Raw genomic sequence first — 21,574 nt, 5'->3', positions numbered from 1 at the left:
CCGTCTTTTGTGTATGCTAGTCCCTGTAGTCAATGGATCAGCTCATCACTGGCATCATGTGACTACTGACGGGTTTACTGGAAGTGAAGCTCACAGGGAGCCAAATATGTATGGAATCAATTTTTAGGCTTGCAGTGCAATACCATGGTCTGATGCCAGGTATTAAGAGCCAGTGTTAGCTTCAGGTGGGGGGGGGGGGGGGGGGGGGGGGGCAGGGGTGGATTGCTAGCTCAGCAATTGTTGGGAGCCCAATTACCTTGTTCTCTCCCTTCCCCCTCACATCATATTTTCACACCATTTTAGTATGTGTTGTTCCATGGTAGTGCAATGTGCCACATTTAACTTGGAATTGAAATATCTGTATAAATGGTGGTGTCATCAGTAAAATTGTACCATCATCTTGGTACCCATTTTCCTAACAATGTGATTGAAAAACACGGTGTGATGTGTTCACAGGCTATGCAAATGAACTGGGAGAGGCGTTCCGTGTCTGGGTCTTCGCCTTTCTGGGTGAAGGCATCATATGGCGTGGCCAGTGCTTATGTCGTGGGCAGACACATATGATAAAGGCGGCAAAGCTGCACAGGTATGCACTGTTAGAAACACGTTGTGTCATGGGTCGTATGTGTTGAGTGATGGGGTGATGTGTGACCATGTGTCATCCTTACTTGGTGCAGCACGTTGATGAACCCTCAGGTAATGTGCTGCATCCAGTGATACTAATACGTCGCATTGTAAATGTGTTTATTTCCTGGGTAACGCGTAGAAACTATCGTAGCGTTGGTTGTCGCTGGTTTGAAATAGGTTTAAATCATATTCTCCCTCATGCAATGTCGTCTACATGCTGTTTAAACTGTGTCCGCATAATGGATGTCACGCAACCAGCTTCCAAATTACATGCCTCGATGTGGCGGCATTGTGGCAAATATCCAAAAACAAATTGAAGTACCGAGATGACTTTCCAGACTTTCGGACAAAGATACTGGCAAATTTGACTCGTACGTTTCGTGTTCACATTCTGAGTTGGCGCTTCCCCGTGGACCCAAACTGATGTGCGCCCACGACATGCAGTGCGGTAACTATCGGTGCCGGTGCGGGCGTGCCGCTGTTGCAGCTGCCGCTGGGCGATGCTGAGCGTCGCACGCGCGTTGCTGCACGTGTCGGTGGACACGCTTGCTCTGGCAGGCGCTCGCCTCGGTCATCAATCCCGGGCTTCACCATTAACCGCGTGTTGCGCGGCCACGTACTGGACGCTGGGCCGCACGGCGCTGCCGATGGCCATGCGGAAGCGGCTGACGACCGCCGCCGGCCTCGCCGTTATCCCGTTCATCGTGAAGCCGATTGACACCTCGTCGACTTCGGCTTGGACAAGACGTTCCGCAAGCTGGCGCACATCTCAACCCGAGGAGAAGTCAGCACAAGGGACGCAGTCACGGACGACGTGGTGCGCTAGGCCCGCTAGGTTTGTCTCGTTGAAGTTGCTGTGATGAGTAGCGTAGTGGCCGGTTTTTGTCGCTGGCACGCCCCACGAGGAATGCGGGTAGCAGGTCACGGATCTTTTTACTCTAAAGCGTACGGGCATGACCGCGTTACGTACCGTGACACGTTGTTTACTGCGTTTGTGTCTGAACTTGTTATTTGGGCACCTTCAACGATGCTGCCGTTTTTTCCTGATTTTGACCGAGCTCATGGTTATCGATGGCACGTTTGATAATGCTTTAACGCAGAGTTCCTGAGCTTTTCAACCAATGCGGCGGGGGCGGCTTCACTGCTATAAGCATAGTGAACATCTTCCTGGAGTACGTTTTGCTCCCGTAGTCTTCCAGAATGCATTGTGGGATTGTTTCCTTTCGTCGTCTTAGCTTTTTTGAAAGCTTGAGTTCGTATACTGATTACTGGAACTTGCTGGGACTTGTTTGAATACGCTAGTCACTAGATCAAGATGGATCGCTGATAATTGTTTGTAGTTTTTGAAATAGAGCCTTTTTGCCTCTTCCGATTGTTTGCCAATTTCCGAAATATTTTATCACTCGTCTTGCGTTTTAATGCATGTTCCTGTCCCATTAGCAATGTGATTGAAGCAATGCGAATAGAAATGTGACGTGATAGACTCCAGTCCACATGTCTTCGTGTGGCTTTGGCTCATAACTGTGAATGCTGTTGTTACTGATTTTGAAAGCCGTGTTTTTGGCGGCGCGTACAAGATGAACAATATCTGTTAACATCGCGCCACGGCACAGCTGTTTACGGGATTGTTATTTCAATACATAATCCAATGATATGAAATTTGCAGTCGCTGTGTTTTTCCATTCACTTCATTGTTGCCGTGTTAGGTGTTTTGCGTTGTTTCGATGTTTTAGTATGTTAGCAATGCGAGGGCACTGAAGCTGTAGCGACCCGTCAATGGTCTTTGCAAGGCACAGCAAGATAAGCTTTTCACAAAACATCATCATCGTGGTCACAAGCCGTCAAACGTCACCCTCTAACACTTTGTGGTGGGTCCCATCATGAAGCTGACGAGTCCCGGCGTCCCTCAGTCAGTCGTTTCCAGCTGTCTTAAAAGAACAGGCTCAGACAGAAACACGATTGTGACGAACCATTTTTATTCATCCAGAGTAGGCACTTCTTAAAGAATGACGCACTTTGAACAAAAGTTATGGGGAGACACCAATCTCTGCCTAGCGAATAAAACTGCACGAAATGCTACGCAAAATATATAAAACCCATCCGTTAATTGATAACAACCCCCAAGAATCATCCATACAATATATCCATGAGACGGCATGCTACTTGAGCAGCAGAATGGCAGCGATCCCAACTGCATTTTGAAACGGTGCGCGGTACCATTCATGTAGCATTATGCACAAGATCAGCATAACGGATGAAGGCAAACAACGGCATATAATAGCAGCAGAGACGTACCAGAGTCGGCGTCTGCTCTTCGACACTTGCGTGCGGAAAACGTTCTTCCTACGAGGTAAAATGAGGTATGCCTAGTGCACTGAGCTGTGATGCAGACAGTCCCGTCACCACTACTGAGCATTCGGAGCTATAAGGTATGTACACACCTAAACAGGGGACTGAGGCCTTCTGCATGTGCCATTTCCCAACTGTTCAGCTCGCTCCGGCCTGTTTCGAGTCGTCCCGCCGCTCTGGTCCTCCGGGACCTGGCGCTCCCCTCCAAAGCCGTATCGCCGCCGGAACTGGCGCCGCCTAGAGCTCGTCGCGCGCCGCTCCGGTGGCACCCCCTTCCCGGACGCGGAGTGTGCGCGGCGCCCTCCAGCCTTCCTCCAGCTCCAGGCCGTGCCAGAACTGAACGCGCTCCTGGAAGGCGGCAGCGCCGACGGCTGGCGTCAGCGAGAGGCGCATGTGGTTTTGGCGGGCCTCGCTGTACGGCTCCCACTCTGGCAGATCCACCAGGTTGGTAGTCGGCCGGCCCGTCTTGGCGAAGTTGGCCCAGATGTTGGTCAGCGCTCGCGCAAACTTCTTGTCGGTGGGATCATCCGGGAACAGTTCGCCCGTGAACAGGAACCGGATATCGTCGAAGTGGCACGTGCCTGGAACCCAACGACCCGCCGGCTATTCGTATTACATTGGAACTACGAACAGTGTACTGGTGCAGGAACATTCCGTTGAAGCTGCTTGCATTGCGTGAAATTGCTACGCTTGTTCACAAGACAACCATGCCTCCCGTTAACCGATACTTACAATAACAATGGTACTTGCTTATCATGGTTTCAGTTGACTTGTGACGTAAGTTAAATTTTGTCATCTCGCTATGCTGAGACATCCGGGGACCACAGTTTGAGTTCAGTTACGTCATCTGACCTCTTCCGGCGCAAACATATGCGTACCATATGCGTAACAACCGAGCACATAGAATGTATGCAGCACGTACCCCAGGGAAAGTGCTGCAGCTCCTTGTTGCCAAAAGATCCGGCCAGCATGCCTGGAAACGCGATACTGGGCGCCTGTTCGATGACGTACTTGTAGACGGGCGCCAGGTTGGCCCGGGCGTGGGCCCGTACGGCTGCGTCCACGCCCGTCAGAAAGTATCGGTCACCCTCCACCTGGCGGCATCAGTGTATGCCAGTGGGGCGCCCAGCGACCGGAAAAGTATCCGAAAACAAAGTCCAGAACCTGTGTAATCAACGGCAAACATCAGAACGTTGTGCAGTTGGCATTTGACAACTGTTTTTGCCCTGCGGTCCTCCTTCATAGGTGTAACACGATGTCCTCCGAGGTGATGGAGCCCCGGAGTGATCTGGTGACATTAGGTCTCCGCCACTCGACGTGAGTGTCGCAAGGGGGACGCACGGGAAACGGTTCGATGCAGAGCCGTTCATCATCGGTGGCTGACTGCCGCGAGGGTCACGGCATTTGTACTTCCCACGCTTGAAGCGCTCGGTGTGACCAGTTGGACGTCGGATGTACCTCATCACTGCAGCGCTCCGTCAAGGCACCTGAAAGGCTAAAAGTAAGCGTTTTTTTGTGACATGTGTGATGCTCTTAATCTTCCCCGCAGACGTACTCGGCGCCTAACGACCGCTCACTTTGTTGAATTGATGCGCAGTGGTGAGGCCTGGCTCCTGATCGCCAAAGTAGAAGTTCTTGATTCGCCGGTAGATGTCGGCCGGATCCTTGGCTGTGTTCTGCATCCCCAGCCAGAGCGGCCCCATCTCATCAGGCTTGTTCCGCAGCTCTTCCAGCGCCGAGGCATTCAGGAGATGAACTGTGGGAAGTGGTCCCCGTAATTAGCTGTCCTCAGCGGAAGGGGCGCCCCCACACGCGCCGCCACTGCGAGCGCTTTAATAAACACCCAGCTGCGGCGCGGCCATTGCGTCCGCTTCGGACGTCTATTCCGGCTACCACCCGCCAGTCGCGGTAACGAGCGTCATCATTTCCGCGGGCGACGCCGCCGCGTCCGTGCCGGAAGATCGCCGCGACACAATCGTCTCCCCGTCACCCGCGGCTAGCGGCGCGGCCGTGTGCCGGCGGGACTCACAGTTGGCGAACGTGCCGCCCTCGTCGTGATTGACGCCGGCGATCCAGGGCACGGCGCTGAAGTCGGCGGCGTCGAGCAGCGTGCGCGGGTCGTCCGGCAGGAAGGCGCCCTCCACGCCCGGCTCGACGTTCGGCCGGAATGTGAACGTGGCCGGATAGATGGACCAGAGCTTTGGACACGACGCAGAGCGTCAGCCAGTGGGTTGTAGCCAGAAATACACCGCTGTGACATGGTGGGTACATGGACACTGGACGACGCCGCTTAAGTAGTTTAAGGCGCACGCCACCATGGGTAATGTATTTATAACGGAGGATGCATCCCATTTCACGGAATGGATAAATATGTGGGGCAAGGCACCGCCGAGTCACTGAGTGGTCTGCTCTCGTCGTCCCCCCCCCCCCTGCCCCTGCACGTGGCAGCCGTCGTCACCTTGAACGCCTTGTCACCCGACATGATGATCTCCTTGGCCGGGATGGCGCGCAGACAGTCGACCAGCTGGCGACTTGTGTCGGTAGGGCAGTCGAGCACCGCCGCCTGCCGCTCGGCCACGTGGCGCTGGTCCACCCCGTTCGCCCAGTACACCAGTGCCGTGGCCGACTGCGAGATGGCGCGGCCGAACAGGCCTGCCGGCACGTGTCGCGACCTGGCTCGGGTCACGGGCACGCGTCACGCGCGCCGACGAATCAAGGTCACGGTGGACACACACCACGAGCGGGTCCCTGTCGCGGCCAGTCATGTGAAAACAGCGGTCGGAAATGTATCACTGACTCTAAAGGGAGATGGTGGAAGCTAAGTGAACTTCAAGTGCCAAGTATGCTAGAGTGCTGAGTAAACTTTAAGTTAAGCTGGACTGCGAGCTGAGCGTCAGCGCTTCCAAATGGTATGAATAGGTGGGCCTTTGGCATGGGTGGAGTGTATTTGGTGGTAGGCGTGGTTGAAAGGTATTTTAGAAGTGTGCAGCAGTCAAAACAACGAAAAACGGACAGCGGCTTGTAGTTATGTCTTTTGTCCTGCAGCACCTCAGGAATTCAGACGCCTAACAGCTGTTTGATGAATAGGGAGCCAACTGCCGAACTTGCGGAATGCGTGGTAATGTATGCCAAGTTCCACTCCAGACCACACGGCGATCCTGTGTCAGCCTGGCAGCATTCCGCCTTTTCTGTTTACGAGGTCGAATTTCTCGCATTTGAACTGCGCTGACCAACAACGGACCTCGAGTCTTCAGCGCTCCCCTCCTGCTCCTTCCAGGTAAAAAATAGCCCACAGTTTTGAAAGACACCCCACGGACGCTTAGCGAGCTTCAGCAAACGCGTGAGAGGATAGACGCTATCGCAGTCCTCCATGCCAAGCGCTCTTCTGGCTCTTTGATCTTCCGACTGAACGACTTCGAGTTGGAGATAAAAGCGACCTCAGCACTTCTGATGACTCAGCTGGACACACCCGAGCGCAGCTTCTCAAAATAAAGTCGGGATTCATATCAAAAATGTTTGATCGGTGTGCATTGTGTAGTGCCATCACTATGCCGGCTTTTCGTCGGCATATGGTCGCCTGGTTTCATATTCCCTATCCAGCAACGCAGTAATAATGCTGACTGCAACGGCGCACCAGATTATAGCAATTCCTCAGCGACAAATCTCAGCGGAAATCAGATATGGCTTGATAAATCTTCATGATTTCAATTCCAAGTTATATCACGCGGAACGTGAACTGCCGATGTCGGGCTTCCTGTGCGGGTGTGTGGAGCGAGGCATGCCCCCTACATGCCAATAGATACGTAGAAGTGAGCGGATGCTAATAAGTTACAGACCGGATGCCCGCCACGGGCTGACAGCATGCTCAGTTATTACGCTGCGCCCCGGACAAGCGGTAATCAGCTGCCCCGCTGCGTGGGGTGTTCGGATCTCGGCCGGCACTGACCGCGGGAGAGCGGCGATATGATCTGGTAGTGGACGGAGGTACCGCCGGCACTCTCGCCGAAGATGGTGACGCGGCCGGGATCACCGCCGAACGCGGCGATGTTCTGCTGCACCCACAGCAGCGCCATGTTCTGGTCGTACAGGCCGTAGTTGCCCCAGGCCTCGTCGTCGTCGGTGCTGAGGAAGCCTACGGACACAAGAAGAGTGCGGTTTGCGGGCCGGGCCTGGGGGGGGGGGGGATGCTGCGTGTGAGGGTGGGCACACGCTTAGGCGGCCCGGTACTGCGGCGTGACGAAAGGGGGGTGCCGAACTCAGCCGCCCGAGAGGACGAGCTGAGAGAGAGAGTAGGGCATGAAGAGAGAGAGATATAGAGAGAGAGAGAGGTAGAGAGAGCTAGAGAGATAGAGATGAGAGGGAGAGAGATAGAAGAAGAGAGAAGAGAGTCGAAGAGAGAGAGGGAGAGAGAGAGAGAGAGAAGACTAACAGATAGGCCAGACGAATAGAGAGGCAGAGGAGAAGGAGAGAGAGAAGAGATCGAGCTCTCTCTCTCTATATCACTCTCTCTATTGCCGCACATTGGTTCAAAAGAATCAAACGTCAATTAAAGCCAAAATTCAAAGTATCCCCGCGGGCGATTTTTAATCAGTTCCACGCATTAGGACAGAAAGGCTATTTCTCGCATCACTGTTGTAATGCGATGATTGTCTACGTCGAGATTCCTTTCAGATGCAACAATATCAAGGCGAATAAAAAGGTAGTGCAAAAAGCCCCGAGATGCTGGCAAGGACTTCGAAGTATTTAATCTCTTTGTAATTGTCCTTGCTTCTAACATGTTGTCGGGAAAATGAATATTTAAGACTAGCATTGAAAGAAGCATGTTTGCCTAATTAATCCCCCGGTAGCTGAACATAAATTTTCAAGCACCAGCATCCTCTTTTAAACTTATTATACACCAATGAATGGAACCATGTTTTATCGACCTGATACATGACGATTACATGACACAAAGCCAGACGACAGAAGTCGAATGGCGAGAAGGTAAGCGGCAACAAGTTAACGGGATAAAAGTCGAATCCAGGATGTCAAAGCGGCAAAAGTGAAGAGGGTAGAAAGCCGAATTGTAAGAGGTCAAAATCAAAACAGTCAAATAAGAAATTGGGAATTCGAAAAGTGAAAAAGGATAAAAGTCAAATACAACCAATCAAATAAACAAAACCTTAAAAGAACTATAAGCCAAATCGATCGAAGCAGAACAGGGCGTTGACCAAAACACACTTGTCCCCTAGACAGATTTAAGTCGTGAAAAGCAATAGCACCTATTTTACATGCGTTTCGATTTGTGAAATGCTGCTCCACAGCCGGACTTTTGATAACTGTGGGTAAAAATGTATATTAAGTCAGTATACAGCTTAAATCGCAGAGCACAGTCATCAGTACACTACAGTACAGTACAGTACAGTACAGTCATCAGAACCAATGCTTGCTCTATAACGACCTTTAACCAGTGCCTCCTGGTATACTGAAGGTATATAAGGCAGCTCAGCAAAAGATCTCTAAACTCATAAATGATAGCTTCTCAGGAAAAACGGCTTATGTCAGTCTGGTAGCCTGATGTCGGTCTGACTGCCATTATTCTGGGACCAAGGCCTCAGTGTTCTCGTTTGAAGTATACATAGTGTGGTCATGCATTACAGACACAGTGGCCACAATTTGATGTGGTTATTGTGCCTAGGTGGGAAATTTCGGGAGTGGACAAAAACGGGTCCATCGGAATGCAGATCAAAATGATGTGTCACAGCTAACTGTCTTACCAAAGGTGGAATGATCACGAGATCCGGTGTAATATAGGACCACATCCCAATCCAGTAAAGGGATTCTTCGTTCTATCCAGTGCCTCCTGATCCCGAGCCAGGATCTTTGGGAACGGGTCACGCGAAAAAGAGGCGTCCTGACCTAGAAATAGAACCCCTCACCCCTAACACAAAACAAGGACTTTGGATTCAATCCAGGTAGGGCCTGAATAAAATATGAACGAGGATCCAAAGCATTGCCTGACTCATTCAGAAAAAGGCATTCCTGGTCCAGAAAAGAAAAGATGCATAGAAAATGCATATGCTCTTGATGCATAGAAAAGCCTTCAGAACCCGGTTGGGGATCTTCTAGCCTAGCCATAGGGCCTCCTCGATTTGAGTTTGATAGCAGATGCGATTACGAAACTTTTAGCCCAATTAAAAAGGGCCTCCTGAACTGGGGGACGGCAAATGCATAGCATTGCCTGCCCGCGGCCGCAGCAATATTGCATAGCATTGCCTGCCCGCGGCCGCAGCAATATCGCACAGTATTGCCTGCCCGCGGCCACAACAATGTTGAAATACACCTACAAACTTCGCTGTGATCTTAACATAAACGTTGACTGCTCGCACGACATTGAGAATGCGCACTTTTCTGGAGCTGATCGACCAATCCCACGCCAGCAACCCGCCACCCAGCCAGGAATGCAGCCAGCAAGCCGATATACGTACCAAGCGCCCCGAGCCGGTAGTTGAGCGTGACAAGAACGACGTTCTCGTCCATGAAGTAGCCGGGCCCGTACTGGTCAGGGTTGCCGGAGCCGAAGAGGAAGGCGCCGCCGTGGATCCACACCATGACGTCCAGCGGCCGCTCCGCCTCACTCGGGAGCTGCCGACCGAGCAGAGGTGTGGCAGGAAGGGGGGGGGGGGAGAGGACCCGGGCGCACGCCGAGAGCGCCGTTGTGGGCGGAACACTGCAGGGCGGCTCGTGAGGGGAGGCTCCGCAGAGCCGGGCAGGCTGCGCGAGCCCCGGCCCCCCTGGCCTCACACGCCCCATCTGTGCCGCAGGGTCCTTCCGTTCTCGTTCTATTCTCGGTTTCTCCGTCACCGAGGGCCGCATTTGTCTGAACATTTCAGGCGTTGGGAGCGGGTTCGCGTGCAGTGTGGGCGCTGAAGGGTCTGTTGCACACGCGAATCCGCTGAGGTCACGGCATGACCAGCACTTTCAAACCAGTTGCTGATGCCGTGGGCGCAGCTTGCACAAGCCGCTCCAATGGTCCATGACTGCATGGCCATCTTCCTCACCATTCGTCGCAGGTTAACGTTTCATCAGTGCCTTATTGTTAGGTGGTGGAATGCATTACCAGAGAGCGAAACATTATATATATATATATATATATATATATATATATATATATATATATATATATGTATAAACCGTATGCGACGTTGCGTGAAACAATCGCCCAACACCAAGCTACAGTTCGCAGGCTCTGGAGGCATTTAATTTGATAACCAAGGTCACTTATGGCTGCCAGCAATGGGATGGGCGTTTGAATAATTGAATAATAGCATCATCTTTCCCTGCCCTGCCGCTCCATGCGGCAACAGAGAGAAACGGCGCGACGGCTCTAACCGCGCACACGATGGAGAGCCAGCGGCGTAGCCAGGACTTTGCCTGGGAGAAGGCCAACTTGTGGCCCCTTTGGCCTAGGAAGACCCATGTCTTCCTATGGCGATGTAGGAACCTGTTAGGGGTTTTAAAGGGATCTTACTTTTGGATTCTCAAAACCATTTTAAACTCAGGATCTAATTTGATCTTTCCGGGGCTTCGTAATTCAAGCTCACCGGTATTACATTACATTAGTAACCCTGTTGAAAAATACACATATGCCGTGCTCTTGACGAGCGGCCGCCAGAAGAACGCCGGGAGGTGCGTACCTTAGGAGTGTAGACGTTGAGGAAGAGGCAGTCTTCGTCGCCCTGGTACTGGCCCAAGAAGAACTGGGGACACATGTTGCCGGGAGCCGTGGCGTCCCGGGTCCCCGTCCAGCCCTCGGCAGGAGCTGTGCGCTGGAAAACGCCGCGGAACAAGCGGAAGTGTGAGGGCGGGTAAAACAAATAGGCGGCGTCAGCAGACGGTCGCCACTTGTTTTTAATGGAGTGATAAAGACGGGGAGGCATGCAGAATTTCACGATGAGGTGAGGCACAGCTCAAAATCTTTTACTGAAAAAACATTTTAGCACGCGGTAGGTGTGCGAAATTTCGGGCATAGCGTATAACAACATAGCATGTTTCACAATATACTTATCTTAACGCGTGCACGTCTCTTTTTCATCGGCAGAAATTATTCCTACGCTTATGAATGCGTGTTAGTGTTTGATGGGGGATCATGTGCCGCAGTGTTTCTCCACCTGAATACGGCCCCGAAATGCAGAAATAATGGACGGTGATCACATATCTATATATCTCATACATGCATAATAGATGCGCCCGAAAACCCAAATCACTATCATGGATACAAAAATACACCATACTGTTCGGCAGGCTCGGTGCATTACTTTATATATTCTATGTAATAATAATATTCTTGGCTTGATCGGATGCATTCCTTCATGATGTAAGCGAACAATGGTAGTCAAATTTCTGGATTTCCGCCGTAAATACCCTGCAAGATTTAAAAACATGTACTTTAAATAATCCTCCACTTATTGTGTTGCTGCGAGATTCACGCCAACGCCCTTGTTGAAAAACAGGCCCAAACGGTAACTAAAGCTCGCTTCCCCTACACTTTTCTACGAACCGTTTCTCCACTTTCGCGTGACCGTGGGATAAAAAGGGATTAGGAGAGAGAACCACAAGATTGGAACCACCATGAGATTTTGCGTACGTCGAGCAATAACGTTTATACCTCCATCGTTATCATGGGGTGTTCCACCAGAGCTCACGCTGCCCCCTCCCCCCTCCCCCCCCCACTCCCCAATTAGCTGCCGTGCTTGCTGTCCAAGCCAATCAGTTCCGTGGCCAGTCCGCCTAGTCTCGGCCAGCCGGTCAATACACATCAGCAGGCGTCATCTGCATTAACAACGAGTCATTACCCGGCGGCAACTCATTCGCACTGCTGCGGCGGCCACATCGCGGCCACGCCGCGGCCGACTCGCAGCAGTTCGCGCGGTCGAAATCAATTCCGCGCACGAAAGCCGAGTGGCCGGGCGGGACGCGGCGGGACTCTGAGGAGCCAGCTGCGGCCAGGCTGCTGACTCGAGTCCAGCCGTCGCCAGTCGAGTCACGAGCGGTCGCTGGGCCGGACGCCACGGGACTTTGTCGAGTTTTATTGCTGTCGCGCCGCCATAATGTCCGTATCGGCCCACCGCCAGATAGCGCGGAAGGATGTCCCCAGGTATGTAACGGCGCGCGTGGCCGATAAATAGAGCTGCGAGCCCCTTTCACCGCTTAGGTCAAGCGGGGCGAGTAGGGCAGCCAACTTAATGAGATTCTGAAAAACGCACATCGTGCCACAGCTTCAATTTGAGATCGCGTCCCCCACGCAAAAAAGTAAAAACGTTAGAGCTCGTAAGTCCATCTTTCAAGATGCGTAGGAATCATTGCATAATGCGGCAGAAGTCTTCCATAACAAGACAAAAGGAATAAGCAGATAAGCATGTTTATTCAACATAGGTGCTTGCGTGCTGATTTACTAAATGATTGTGCCGAAAGCTTACGAATATATAAAATGAGCTGTTGCATTGCATACACAACGTGCATTTTCACTTTGTACGGACATGTTTGGCATGATTTGTGCGGTTTCTAGGCCGATCCATTATTGTGATTTGCTCAGAGACAGATATGCATACGTGTCAATGGATATGACAGAGGGCAACATTAGGCTGTGCAGTAACATGGGGAAAATGACGTGAAACTTAGAAAAATGGGCCGGTGATCGCTAATGCAACCCTTTCCCTCTCCACCGGGGTGTTCTGTAAGATGGTCGTTGCAAAAGCCTACAAAAGATTTGAAAGCTCCACCATTCCGGTCTGAAAAGCAGCCATACAATGATGAAAATGACGTTAATTGGAACCTAAGATCACCTTCAACAGTGTATACAGATCCAGTGTCATCGTGGCTGACGGCGAAACGTCTCGTAATTTAGAACTATGGCTCGGAACCGCCGCGAGTCAATAAAATGTAACAAATCACCTAAGGCCTGCACCTGTAATTGGCGACCGCTTTCCTAACTAAATCAGCGATGTGCAATTGTTCAATATTCTCCCCTAACGCCCAGCTCGGCCGAAGAGAAGAAACTTTAAAATCGCAGAGCAAGCAGAGGCTTTAAAGAGACCGATCAGCATTTTCCTTTCCGTTTTATCTCAAGCGATCTTCCGAAACTGCTTGGAGGTTGGGGCGTTAAGCCCGTTGCGTGGAAGTCCGGTGCCAAAGAATAACAATAATTTGGCCGGCTAATGCCGCCTGACACTGGGCAGGAAAAGAAATGAAAGGGAAAATAGATTCATATACTCATGGTTTTCACGTTACTCAGGCAGACATCAGTGCGCGCAATGAAGGGAAAGGACGGTCGATTCGTGTGCATCAGCGCAACGGATGATCCCTTGGACATGTATTTGAATTAAACGACGAGAAAGAGCTTCCGTGTGTAACCCAAATTCAACACACCATTGTTCACAAAGGCTTGTGATCATTTTTACCCTAGAGTTGCATTTCTATCAAAGCGTAGGAAGGGGAACTCAGCCAATAAGCGTGCTTTAAACGCGACCTTGTCTATGTCCGTCTGTCTTACAACGTCCTAATCTTAAAAAGGTTTGAATAACAAAAACGGGATTGTGCGCAGGGGATACTGATCTTGCGTAACCACGAGTTTTTGCTGGATGGTGCGGCTTGCCAAAATTCCCCGTTTATTAAAACCAGATAATCTTATACTGTGCATAAATTTCATGATGAGCGAGAGGAGACTAAGATGCGGGTCACCAAGAGGTTGTTTTGAGAAAAGGGTGCCACCACCCATTAACTCAAGGGTGGTGCAAGAATTTTTTCGTCTCTTTAGGGCTAGAAAATTTTTGTTAATAAATAGCTTTCCCAAATTTGAAGGTGTCTTCTGTTATTGCACGTCTGAAGAATGTCAGTGATGGCCGTCAGCTGTTTTCGTGTCAATATCCTGTCATGCTCGTGTCGCATAAGGTCCAGAGTTGCCCCGTCACGTAAGGGCGGGACAACTCTGTCGGGCGTCGTGAGAGTGTCGTTGTGGTCACACCAATGTAGTGTATGGAACGAAGTTCGCAGCCTTCGATATTGCATTTGAATTGACACACTACGTTGGTGCATTTTAGTTTGTCGGCTGGTCTGGACTGTTCCTCATAAGTAAGTGAGAGATGTTCAAATTGCAATCAATCCACAAATCCCATTTGTCGTGTTGCTGTAACTGTTAATGTGTCCGGAGGACATCCTCAAAGTTGCAAAAAATCTGCCCGTTTAATCTCTGAGCCGTACGAATTACTTTTTCATTCAAGAACATTATTTCAACATTCAAACATTCAAAAACATTATTTTTCCCACGGTCATTGTCGCGCGCTCGGTGCACGCCGTTTGACGTCACTTGCAGTGGCCAACGCCGTTCGGTTTTACGAAAATTACGGCCAAAGCCATCACTATCATTGCTCCCCGAGACAACAACCGTGTCATTGAGGCTTTATGACACACTCAGCTGCTTGGGTTACATGGCGCCTCTCAGCCTCTCACCCTGGCGGGAAGGGTGGGCATCGAACCCCGTCCCTGTGGTTTCCCAGACGCGCAGTTGTTAATGCAAGCACGTGAACCACCACAGTATTGGCACCCCGCACTCGGGCTGAAGCTTTTTGAAGGCATTTGTTTCATCTGTCGATTCTGCAAAATAATGAACGTTCTCAGGGAAGCATGTGATTGGGAAGCGGATCCTCAGCTGATTGGGAAGCGGATCCTCGGCTGATTGGGAAGCGGATCCTCAGCGGATTGGGAAGTGCGTCCCCAGGCCCGACGTGGAGCCGACTATGTGGTACAGTGGTACCTGACCGACACCTAGGCCCATATCGACTCGCGGGTCCCCGAATGGAGCAACGGGCCCTCTGGCTGTTATTGAGGGCCCGTCTTCACAGGTCTGAGCCCCTGAATAAGACTCTAACCTACCTTTTATGCCCTTAGACGCTCCCATCGGGCCCTTGATCGTCGGACCGGGTGGGCCCTCTAGGCTTTTTGGGCCTCAACAAACACTACCTCTGGCCGACTTGGAACTCCTTGACAACACATGGCCCCTGTTGGACGGTGTGGGGCCCCCACACAGGGGCCCCCACACACAAAAGGTAACAATGTAACTCGATGTTTTTTTTTTGTCGGCAACAAGGTGGATTTGTCCCTGCTTGGGAAATCAGCCCTTAGGCCCATGCTGCCACGGAGCCGACTATGCGTTACTGGTGGTGTCTGACCGAAATATACGCCCTTATCAACTCAGTAGGCCTCTGACCAGCGCGCAGGGCCCTCTGGCTGGCGTTGGAGTGACTGGTCCTACAGGCCAGGGCCCATAAATGAGGCTCCTGTCTGACTTTTCGGACCCTTAATCGTAGGTTCCGAGGGGCCCGTGCCCCCTGTACTCCCCCTGCCTGCGCTACTGCGCGTATGCATATGTGTGGTCCTGCGTTTTCCAGTATACATAACGCTGTTTCGTGAAAATGACGTTTGTATGGTTTCAAATACCAGCCACCCTGATGCCGTTGATGTTGCATTTTGTCTTTAAAAAATGCAGGGCGTAAAAGGGATCACATGATCAAAGGTAACAATGCAAATTAAGTGAACAAGTCAATTTAGGAAAGGTAAGTGGAGTAATGTCTAGTAGAGTAATACTTGTCATTTTCTTTCTTTCAAAGTCTTGGTTTATCATCTGTTATTTATATAATTTTGAGTGCCGCTTGAGAACCATTAGGATGTTGGTTTGGTCAACAAATGTGATATAGTTGACCAAGATCGCTGTGTGTTTTGGTCCTTCTGAGAGTCTGAAGTTTCTTTGCAATGAGCCAAAGTCCTAAGCCTTGAAGTAAACGGAATGTGGTAGCTCAAGCAAGAACTCTTGCCTTGGAAACAGGCATCAAGGCAATAAGTACTGATATATTTCTTAGCTTTTTCTTAGCGTTCAAAGAGTATGTTGAGATTATGTACAAGCATATGTGTCAGGAGTGACAAATAAGATTCGTCAGTGCTGGTCTTGAAAACTGAATTAGGACAGCAAACGGTCTTGTGGACTGGCTATAGTTTATAGCTGTGGGACTGAAATTATGGTAGATTCGAAATATTTACTAGGAATAAAGACAATGCTGCGCACCTGTGCGTGCAATTTTCACAAAAATTATCCTGCGGGCGGGATGGGTTTTAAAATTTTTATATATGGCGGGCATGGACTTTTTAAATTAACAAAGTTTCGGCACAAGTACTCATGCATATTTAGAAGTTATTTCTGGCTCAATCCGTGCGCTGTGCGCTGTAAAATTTGATGCATGCCCCCACTTGCTGTGGCGCAAAGATACGACATACAAATAAAAGCCATCAAAACAGGCAAAATATATTTTCATTGCTTCGGTGTACGTGGTATATGGCATGTGCAACCACACACGCGGCACCCCGTCCTTCTCCTTTCAATTATACGCCAAAAAAGGCCCCCTCACAATCGTGGCTCCGACCCGTGGTCATCGGGATAGGGTGGATCAAACGGTGGTTAGTCCGAACGGTTGCGCCATCGTGCAAAAATAACTGCCTAAAAACACACCTTGCAGCACGCGCTGCGTGCTGCCGTTGACCTCACGCCAACGAGACCTACCACTCGCTGTATTTCTTCATGATGGCATGTGAATAAATGTTAGGCTATTACGCTGTAGATGTTGTGTATTTTAAATCTGATTTATAACCAAAGGCATTATTATTTAAGTGCCTACCAAAGCACGTCATGAACAGTTCTGTTCAGGACAGTAATCTGTACTGTTAAAGGCCGCAGTCTGTACCACATGGGAAGCGCTGGTATCATCTTTAATTCAAAATTCAGTATTTGCTTAAAGATCCCAAGGAAGAGTACTTAAAATATGGCAACTAGTACACACATGCGGGCAAGCCGCACACCAGTCGAAAGTGACGGTTGCAAAGCTGGTGCACAGGCACGTGTTGAACTGCGAATCTGTGGCCAGGCAATATGGGGAGTAAGAGTTTGTTTCGCCTAGAACATCTGTTCTGCCTAATGTTAGTATGGTGTGGTACGGTATTATACCCTTGCATAGTGTGATCTAATCAAGGCCAAAAATAGGAGTTTAATTCAAAGACTCAGCTTTCTGTACGTCACTATCTAAATAGGTCATACTCGATGAGCCCGTATTCATATATGTTACAAGAAGTAGAGAGCTTACTGCTTCGCCACACAAATATGCGGGTGTATTGAGATTCCAGCATGTGCCTTATCAAATAAAATCGCAATGAAATAATATTTTGTGATCAATGCCACCACAGACATCCTATTTTTTCAACCACTCACCCTGACCTGTCTTCCTGCCTCTGGCTACATCACACGACATCATGCCTTGTGTTTATCGTGCAGGACATTCATTTCAATGAAAGCAAAAAAAAAAACACTTTAGGCTCTGTTACGCATTACAACGTATGAATGGTGCTGAGCTTCTAACAACTTGTCATATGTATTTAGCCTTGCTGTGTAATCTTTGTGCCATGAAATGCGATGTTTGGTTTGCTGACTTGACCATTTTGTTTAATTTTACCTCCAAATATGTATTTCTAGGACCGCAAATGCAATAATGTGGAAATTTTCCGTTCTGCAAAACACCAATGCCTCCTTCCTTGCCTGTTAGGCCCGAAACAAGCGCTGCGGACGTTGTACGCCAGCTTTTGCGAACATTCGGCCTCCAAAATGGCAGCTCCAGCGACGATTACAGATCATCATATGCAGAGATCTCAGACTGACCGGACATCACCCGGTCAGTGCTCGAGCTCACCTTGAAGCGTAGCTCGCCGACCGGTGGTAGGGCGTACGGGATTCCCTGGAATGAGTGGAAGGGCTGGCCGGCGGCGCTGCTGTCGATCCGGCCGACCAGCTTGCCCTGCGTGAGGCTGACCTCCGGTGCAGCGCCCCGCGCCGGCCCGGCGGCCAGCAGCAGCAGCAGCAGCAGCATCGGCGTCAGCTGGAGCTGCATGGCGTGGCTCCTTCCCGAGGTGCGCCGCGAGACTGGCGGCGGCGGCGGCGGCGCGACGGCTCGGTCCCCAGCCCTCCCTTCTGCCTGAGCAGGTGTCCAAGGTCGCCTCCGGGCCAGATGCGGGCACTTACATGTCACTGATGATGGGGGCCACAGCTGGCTGGGAGGGGCAGCATTCGCAGGAAATACCTTCTGCTGTCTGATTCATCCTCATTACGCAGGTGTGTGCATAGTTGGAGATGTTCTCGTCCAATTAACAGAGCCTCATGAATCTGCTTGATTATTCAGTATATGCAGTCCTCTTTATCAAGACCTTTAAACCGTGCTACCTGTGTAAAAAACAACATCCTGTTTTTCAGCTGGGTTCTTTAGAACGTCGTCGTTGAAACAGGTGTTCGGCTCGCTCGTAGATCGTGCGTGTCGTTCGAATGTCCTGAAATAAGTAACGCCCACCTCAACAGAGTGTCAGTTTTGGTCGGATGCTTTCTGTACAAAAATGGAGGTATCTGTGCTGAACAGATCAAAGTGGCTTCTTTCTTGCTCTAGAGGTTAATCAAAGTTGACCATATAACCGTCCACTTTTTTATTCTTCGCCAATAAGATGGTTTACCAACTTAACTTTCCAAGCTCAATAAACAACTTTCTTAAGCAATATTTTTTAACACCAACAAGATGTTCTACAAAGTCCATGACGAGCAGGCCGGATGCTCGACCAGCGTCATTGTCTAACATATATGGGAGCAAAAGCGAATGGGAGCTCAGACGTTTTTAGGAACTACGTAAGTATGCACAACCGATAACTTGATGCAGGCAAGGTTGGGTAAGCCCCAGCCTATTGCTTACTAAGGCTTACTAAGAAGAGGCACAGGGGAAACTGGCTGGTATATTTTGATCAGGGGCACTTGCAAATTCAACGTTCCTCCTCCTCTTTCATGCATGTGACCTGAGTGTTAAAGGCAGGTAATTCAATTCTCAGAAATTTCATAGCCGAGGTGATTTTATCAATGCTCACTATGCCACATCACAGGTATTAGGCAAACAATGTTGCGCATTTCATTACACCGCTATAATATTTGTCATACACATGCCCTCCGTAGGTTTAAAATTAAGACGCAACGAAAAATATACACTGCACTCAACTTAGCATTTGCGGGTTAATACCCGGTCGGCATGGTAAAATAGCGGGCTTTTGTGGGCTATATCCTTAACTGACCGGCGTAGGCTAGGCTGCGGACCGATGTTGCACATTTTGTAAAAAGTGGCGTCTCTAGTGGAAGCACAAGCTATGGCGACACCGGATCCAGCATTTCGCCAAGGTTAAGGTCATTTGAATTTACAACACCTTGTAACCCGGCAAAAATGCCAAGACAAAATAATTCCGCTGCATGCATTTCACTGTAGCGTTCATTCGCTTTGAGCGCGCTCAAGTTCTTAAAGATTTAGATGGTGGTGGATATTTATAATTTTTGTCAGGGGCCGTTGGTCACAGCTTAACCCTGGTACCGAAGGTGTAGAATCGTGCTCAGTTGAAAAGCTCCAATCCATTCCAACGTACAGCTTTTCCCCAACTTTACCAAATGTGTCCTCGACCTTTAGAATTTTTTAGCAATACGAGTAGCATCAAGCACACTAAAAGATGATGGTTTACATTTACCCAACTGGCCAAACAAGATGCTCAAAGTCAGGAAAAAACGGCATCTGGAGGTGCCATAAACTCAGCTCATTCATATCATCGTATTTACAAATCTGTCCAACAACTGGCTTTTTGCTTGATTCAGCCAAATTACAAAAGTACTATAAATGCAATATAAAAACATGACATCAACGCGACTACATTCGCAAGTTATCGAGCACCCAGTCGCTCACACAACTTCGTCAAAAGCGGCATCAATAGTCAAAATATAAGTCGTCAACACATGTTATACAACGGCAAGCAATACTTGCACAACGGGACTGTCGAAATCCTCTAGCCCGGTACGAAATTCATTGCGAGTGCGAGAGGGGATGAGGTCGGCAGCAGACAGCTACAGGAGGATGCTGCGCGATACGAAAATGCTCTGCGTGTCGCCGACAGTCGAAGAGCTGACATTTCAAGGGCGTCCGTCGCTGCCGCCCGGGTGGAACTCTGACATGCAGCGGTATGTGGTTTGGACAGAGCCCTGATGATCACCGGAGCACGCGAGTCACTAAGGGCCCTAGATACAGCGAGGCCGTCAGACGCTGATTAGCCTGGCTATTTGTGATCAGTCAACTGCCAACCGCATCAATGAAATCCGTTTCCTGTGCGCTGCTAATAAGTTCGCGTTGGCTGCTGTATGTTTCTTCGGTTTTCCGACTGGACAACATCACCAGATTATGGCATTTTTTTCAAGTTTTTCTCGTTTTTGCGCCGAACAGTAACGGTCAGCTTAGCTTAATGCTTTGTCTGCCAAAAATTCAGAGGTCGTTTCTTCCCCTCACCCACAGATATGACTCTAGGCCGGTTCGTGGAGGTAAAAACTCATTCAGCCGCCAGGCTCAACCAGAACGGCCATAAGTAAAACCGTGCGCTCACTGTCACGGCCAGTGATACGAAGAGGAAGGAACGCTGTCTGAACATAAAACGCGCGTGAGAGTTATTCCAACATTGGCCAGGCTCCTCAGCATCACACCATTGGCCGGAGGGGGGGGGCGCAGATTTGTCCCCTGGTTACCTCGAGAGTGACCAGGCCCAATTCAAAAACTCAAATTTGCAATCGAGAGCACCGCGCCGTGCAGTTTTAGACCACACAACAGCCTTAAGTTTAAGTGGCAATGTTACAGGTCAAGGTCAGATATCAAAATGCTACCTTGGAATATCTCACCGCCGCCATAACGGCTTCTATTTAGAAGCGTATGCCATGGTGTGAAATAATTGTGCCCTGGTGAAACATGCGAAATAGGAAGGCATCCAATGTTGCGCGCGCCGTACCAGGCCTAAAGCCAAGGTCACGTACCGTGCAAATGAGAGCTGAAACCCGGGTCAGCATGTTTATCTTGGTCTATTTATGTCCGTCATATTTGAGCTATCTAAATGCAAATTGGAAGAGCTTATCTGCAAGTATGGGTATCAGAAGCATGGGCAAGAGCTGTTACCCGGTCGTAAATCGTCAAGGTCAAGGTCAAATGGATGACCCCGCCGGAGAGTCGGAGAGCCGATGTTGGTTGGATCGATTTTCGCATTGTTTTCGACGGTCCACTCCTGCCGACAGCCCAACCTGAAACCCCTCAACCCCGCCGCCAGTCACGTGGTCGTCGGTATGTGTGTGAAAGTGATGAACGACTCCCGCCGTCCCGTCACCGCGCCGCCGCGACGGACCTGAGCGTCGCTGCCCGCCGCCGCCGGCCCGGACCCGCCTCGGCATGGGCAACGTGCGCTGTGATGCATTTCAAGACATAACCCAGTCATTGTTGCAGATCATCGCTGGGAAGTTGGTACAAACATGATTCATAGTCATAGGACATGACTGTGCCTGTTTGTTTTTTAAATTGTGTGTCAAAGGCTAAACGGCTTAAGACGAAAAACAACACAAAGACATGTGGGTGATAGATTGATTGCGTCTCATTTCCGGCTAACAGATATAAAAATGTGTTATTTCGTTCGGCTTTTCTAACAC

General features: G+C 50.0%; 1 protein-coding gene across 1 annotated transcript; it reads right to left on the bottom strand.

Annotated features, from left to right (window-relative positions):
- Window positions 1–2,586: 2,586 nt before the first annotated feature.
- Window positions 2,587–17,971, bottom strand: LOC119112110 (esterase E4). Its single transcript, XM_037236129.1, has 9 exons — window positions 17,742–17,971; window positions 10,653–10,784; window positions 9,444–9,600; window positions 6,923–7,108; window positions 5,435–5,628; window positions 5,006–5,174; window positions 4,554–4,732; window positions 3,899–4,070; window positions 2,587–3,557 (listed from the first exon to the last, which is right to left on the bottom strand). Exons 1-9 carry the CDS (start codon window positions 17,937–17,939, stop codon window positions 3,214–3,216), a joined length of 1,731 nt encoding a protein of 576 aa, XP_037092024.1. The 5' UTR covers window positions 17,940–17,971; the 3' UTR covers window positions 2,587–3,213.
- Window positions 17,972–21,574: the final 3,603 nt, after the last annotated feature.

The sequence above is a fragment of the Pollicipes pollicipes genome, unplaced genomic scaffold, assembly GCF_011947565.3.
Source record: "Pollicipes pollicipes isolate AB1234 unplaced genomic scaffold, Ppol_2.1 Scaffold_7261;HRSCAF=8764_pilon_pilon_pilon, whole genome shotgun sequence".
NCBI classification, from domain to species: Eukaryota; Metazoa; Arthropoda; class Thecostraca; order Pollicipedomorpha; family Pollicipedidae; genus Pollicipes; species Pollicipes pollicipes.
The sequence above is the reverse complement of the archived record's forward strand: the minus strand, read 5'-3'. Positions and strand labels throughout refer to the sequence as shown.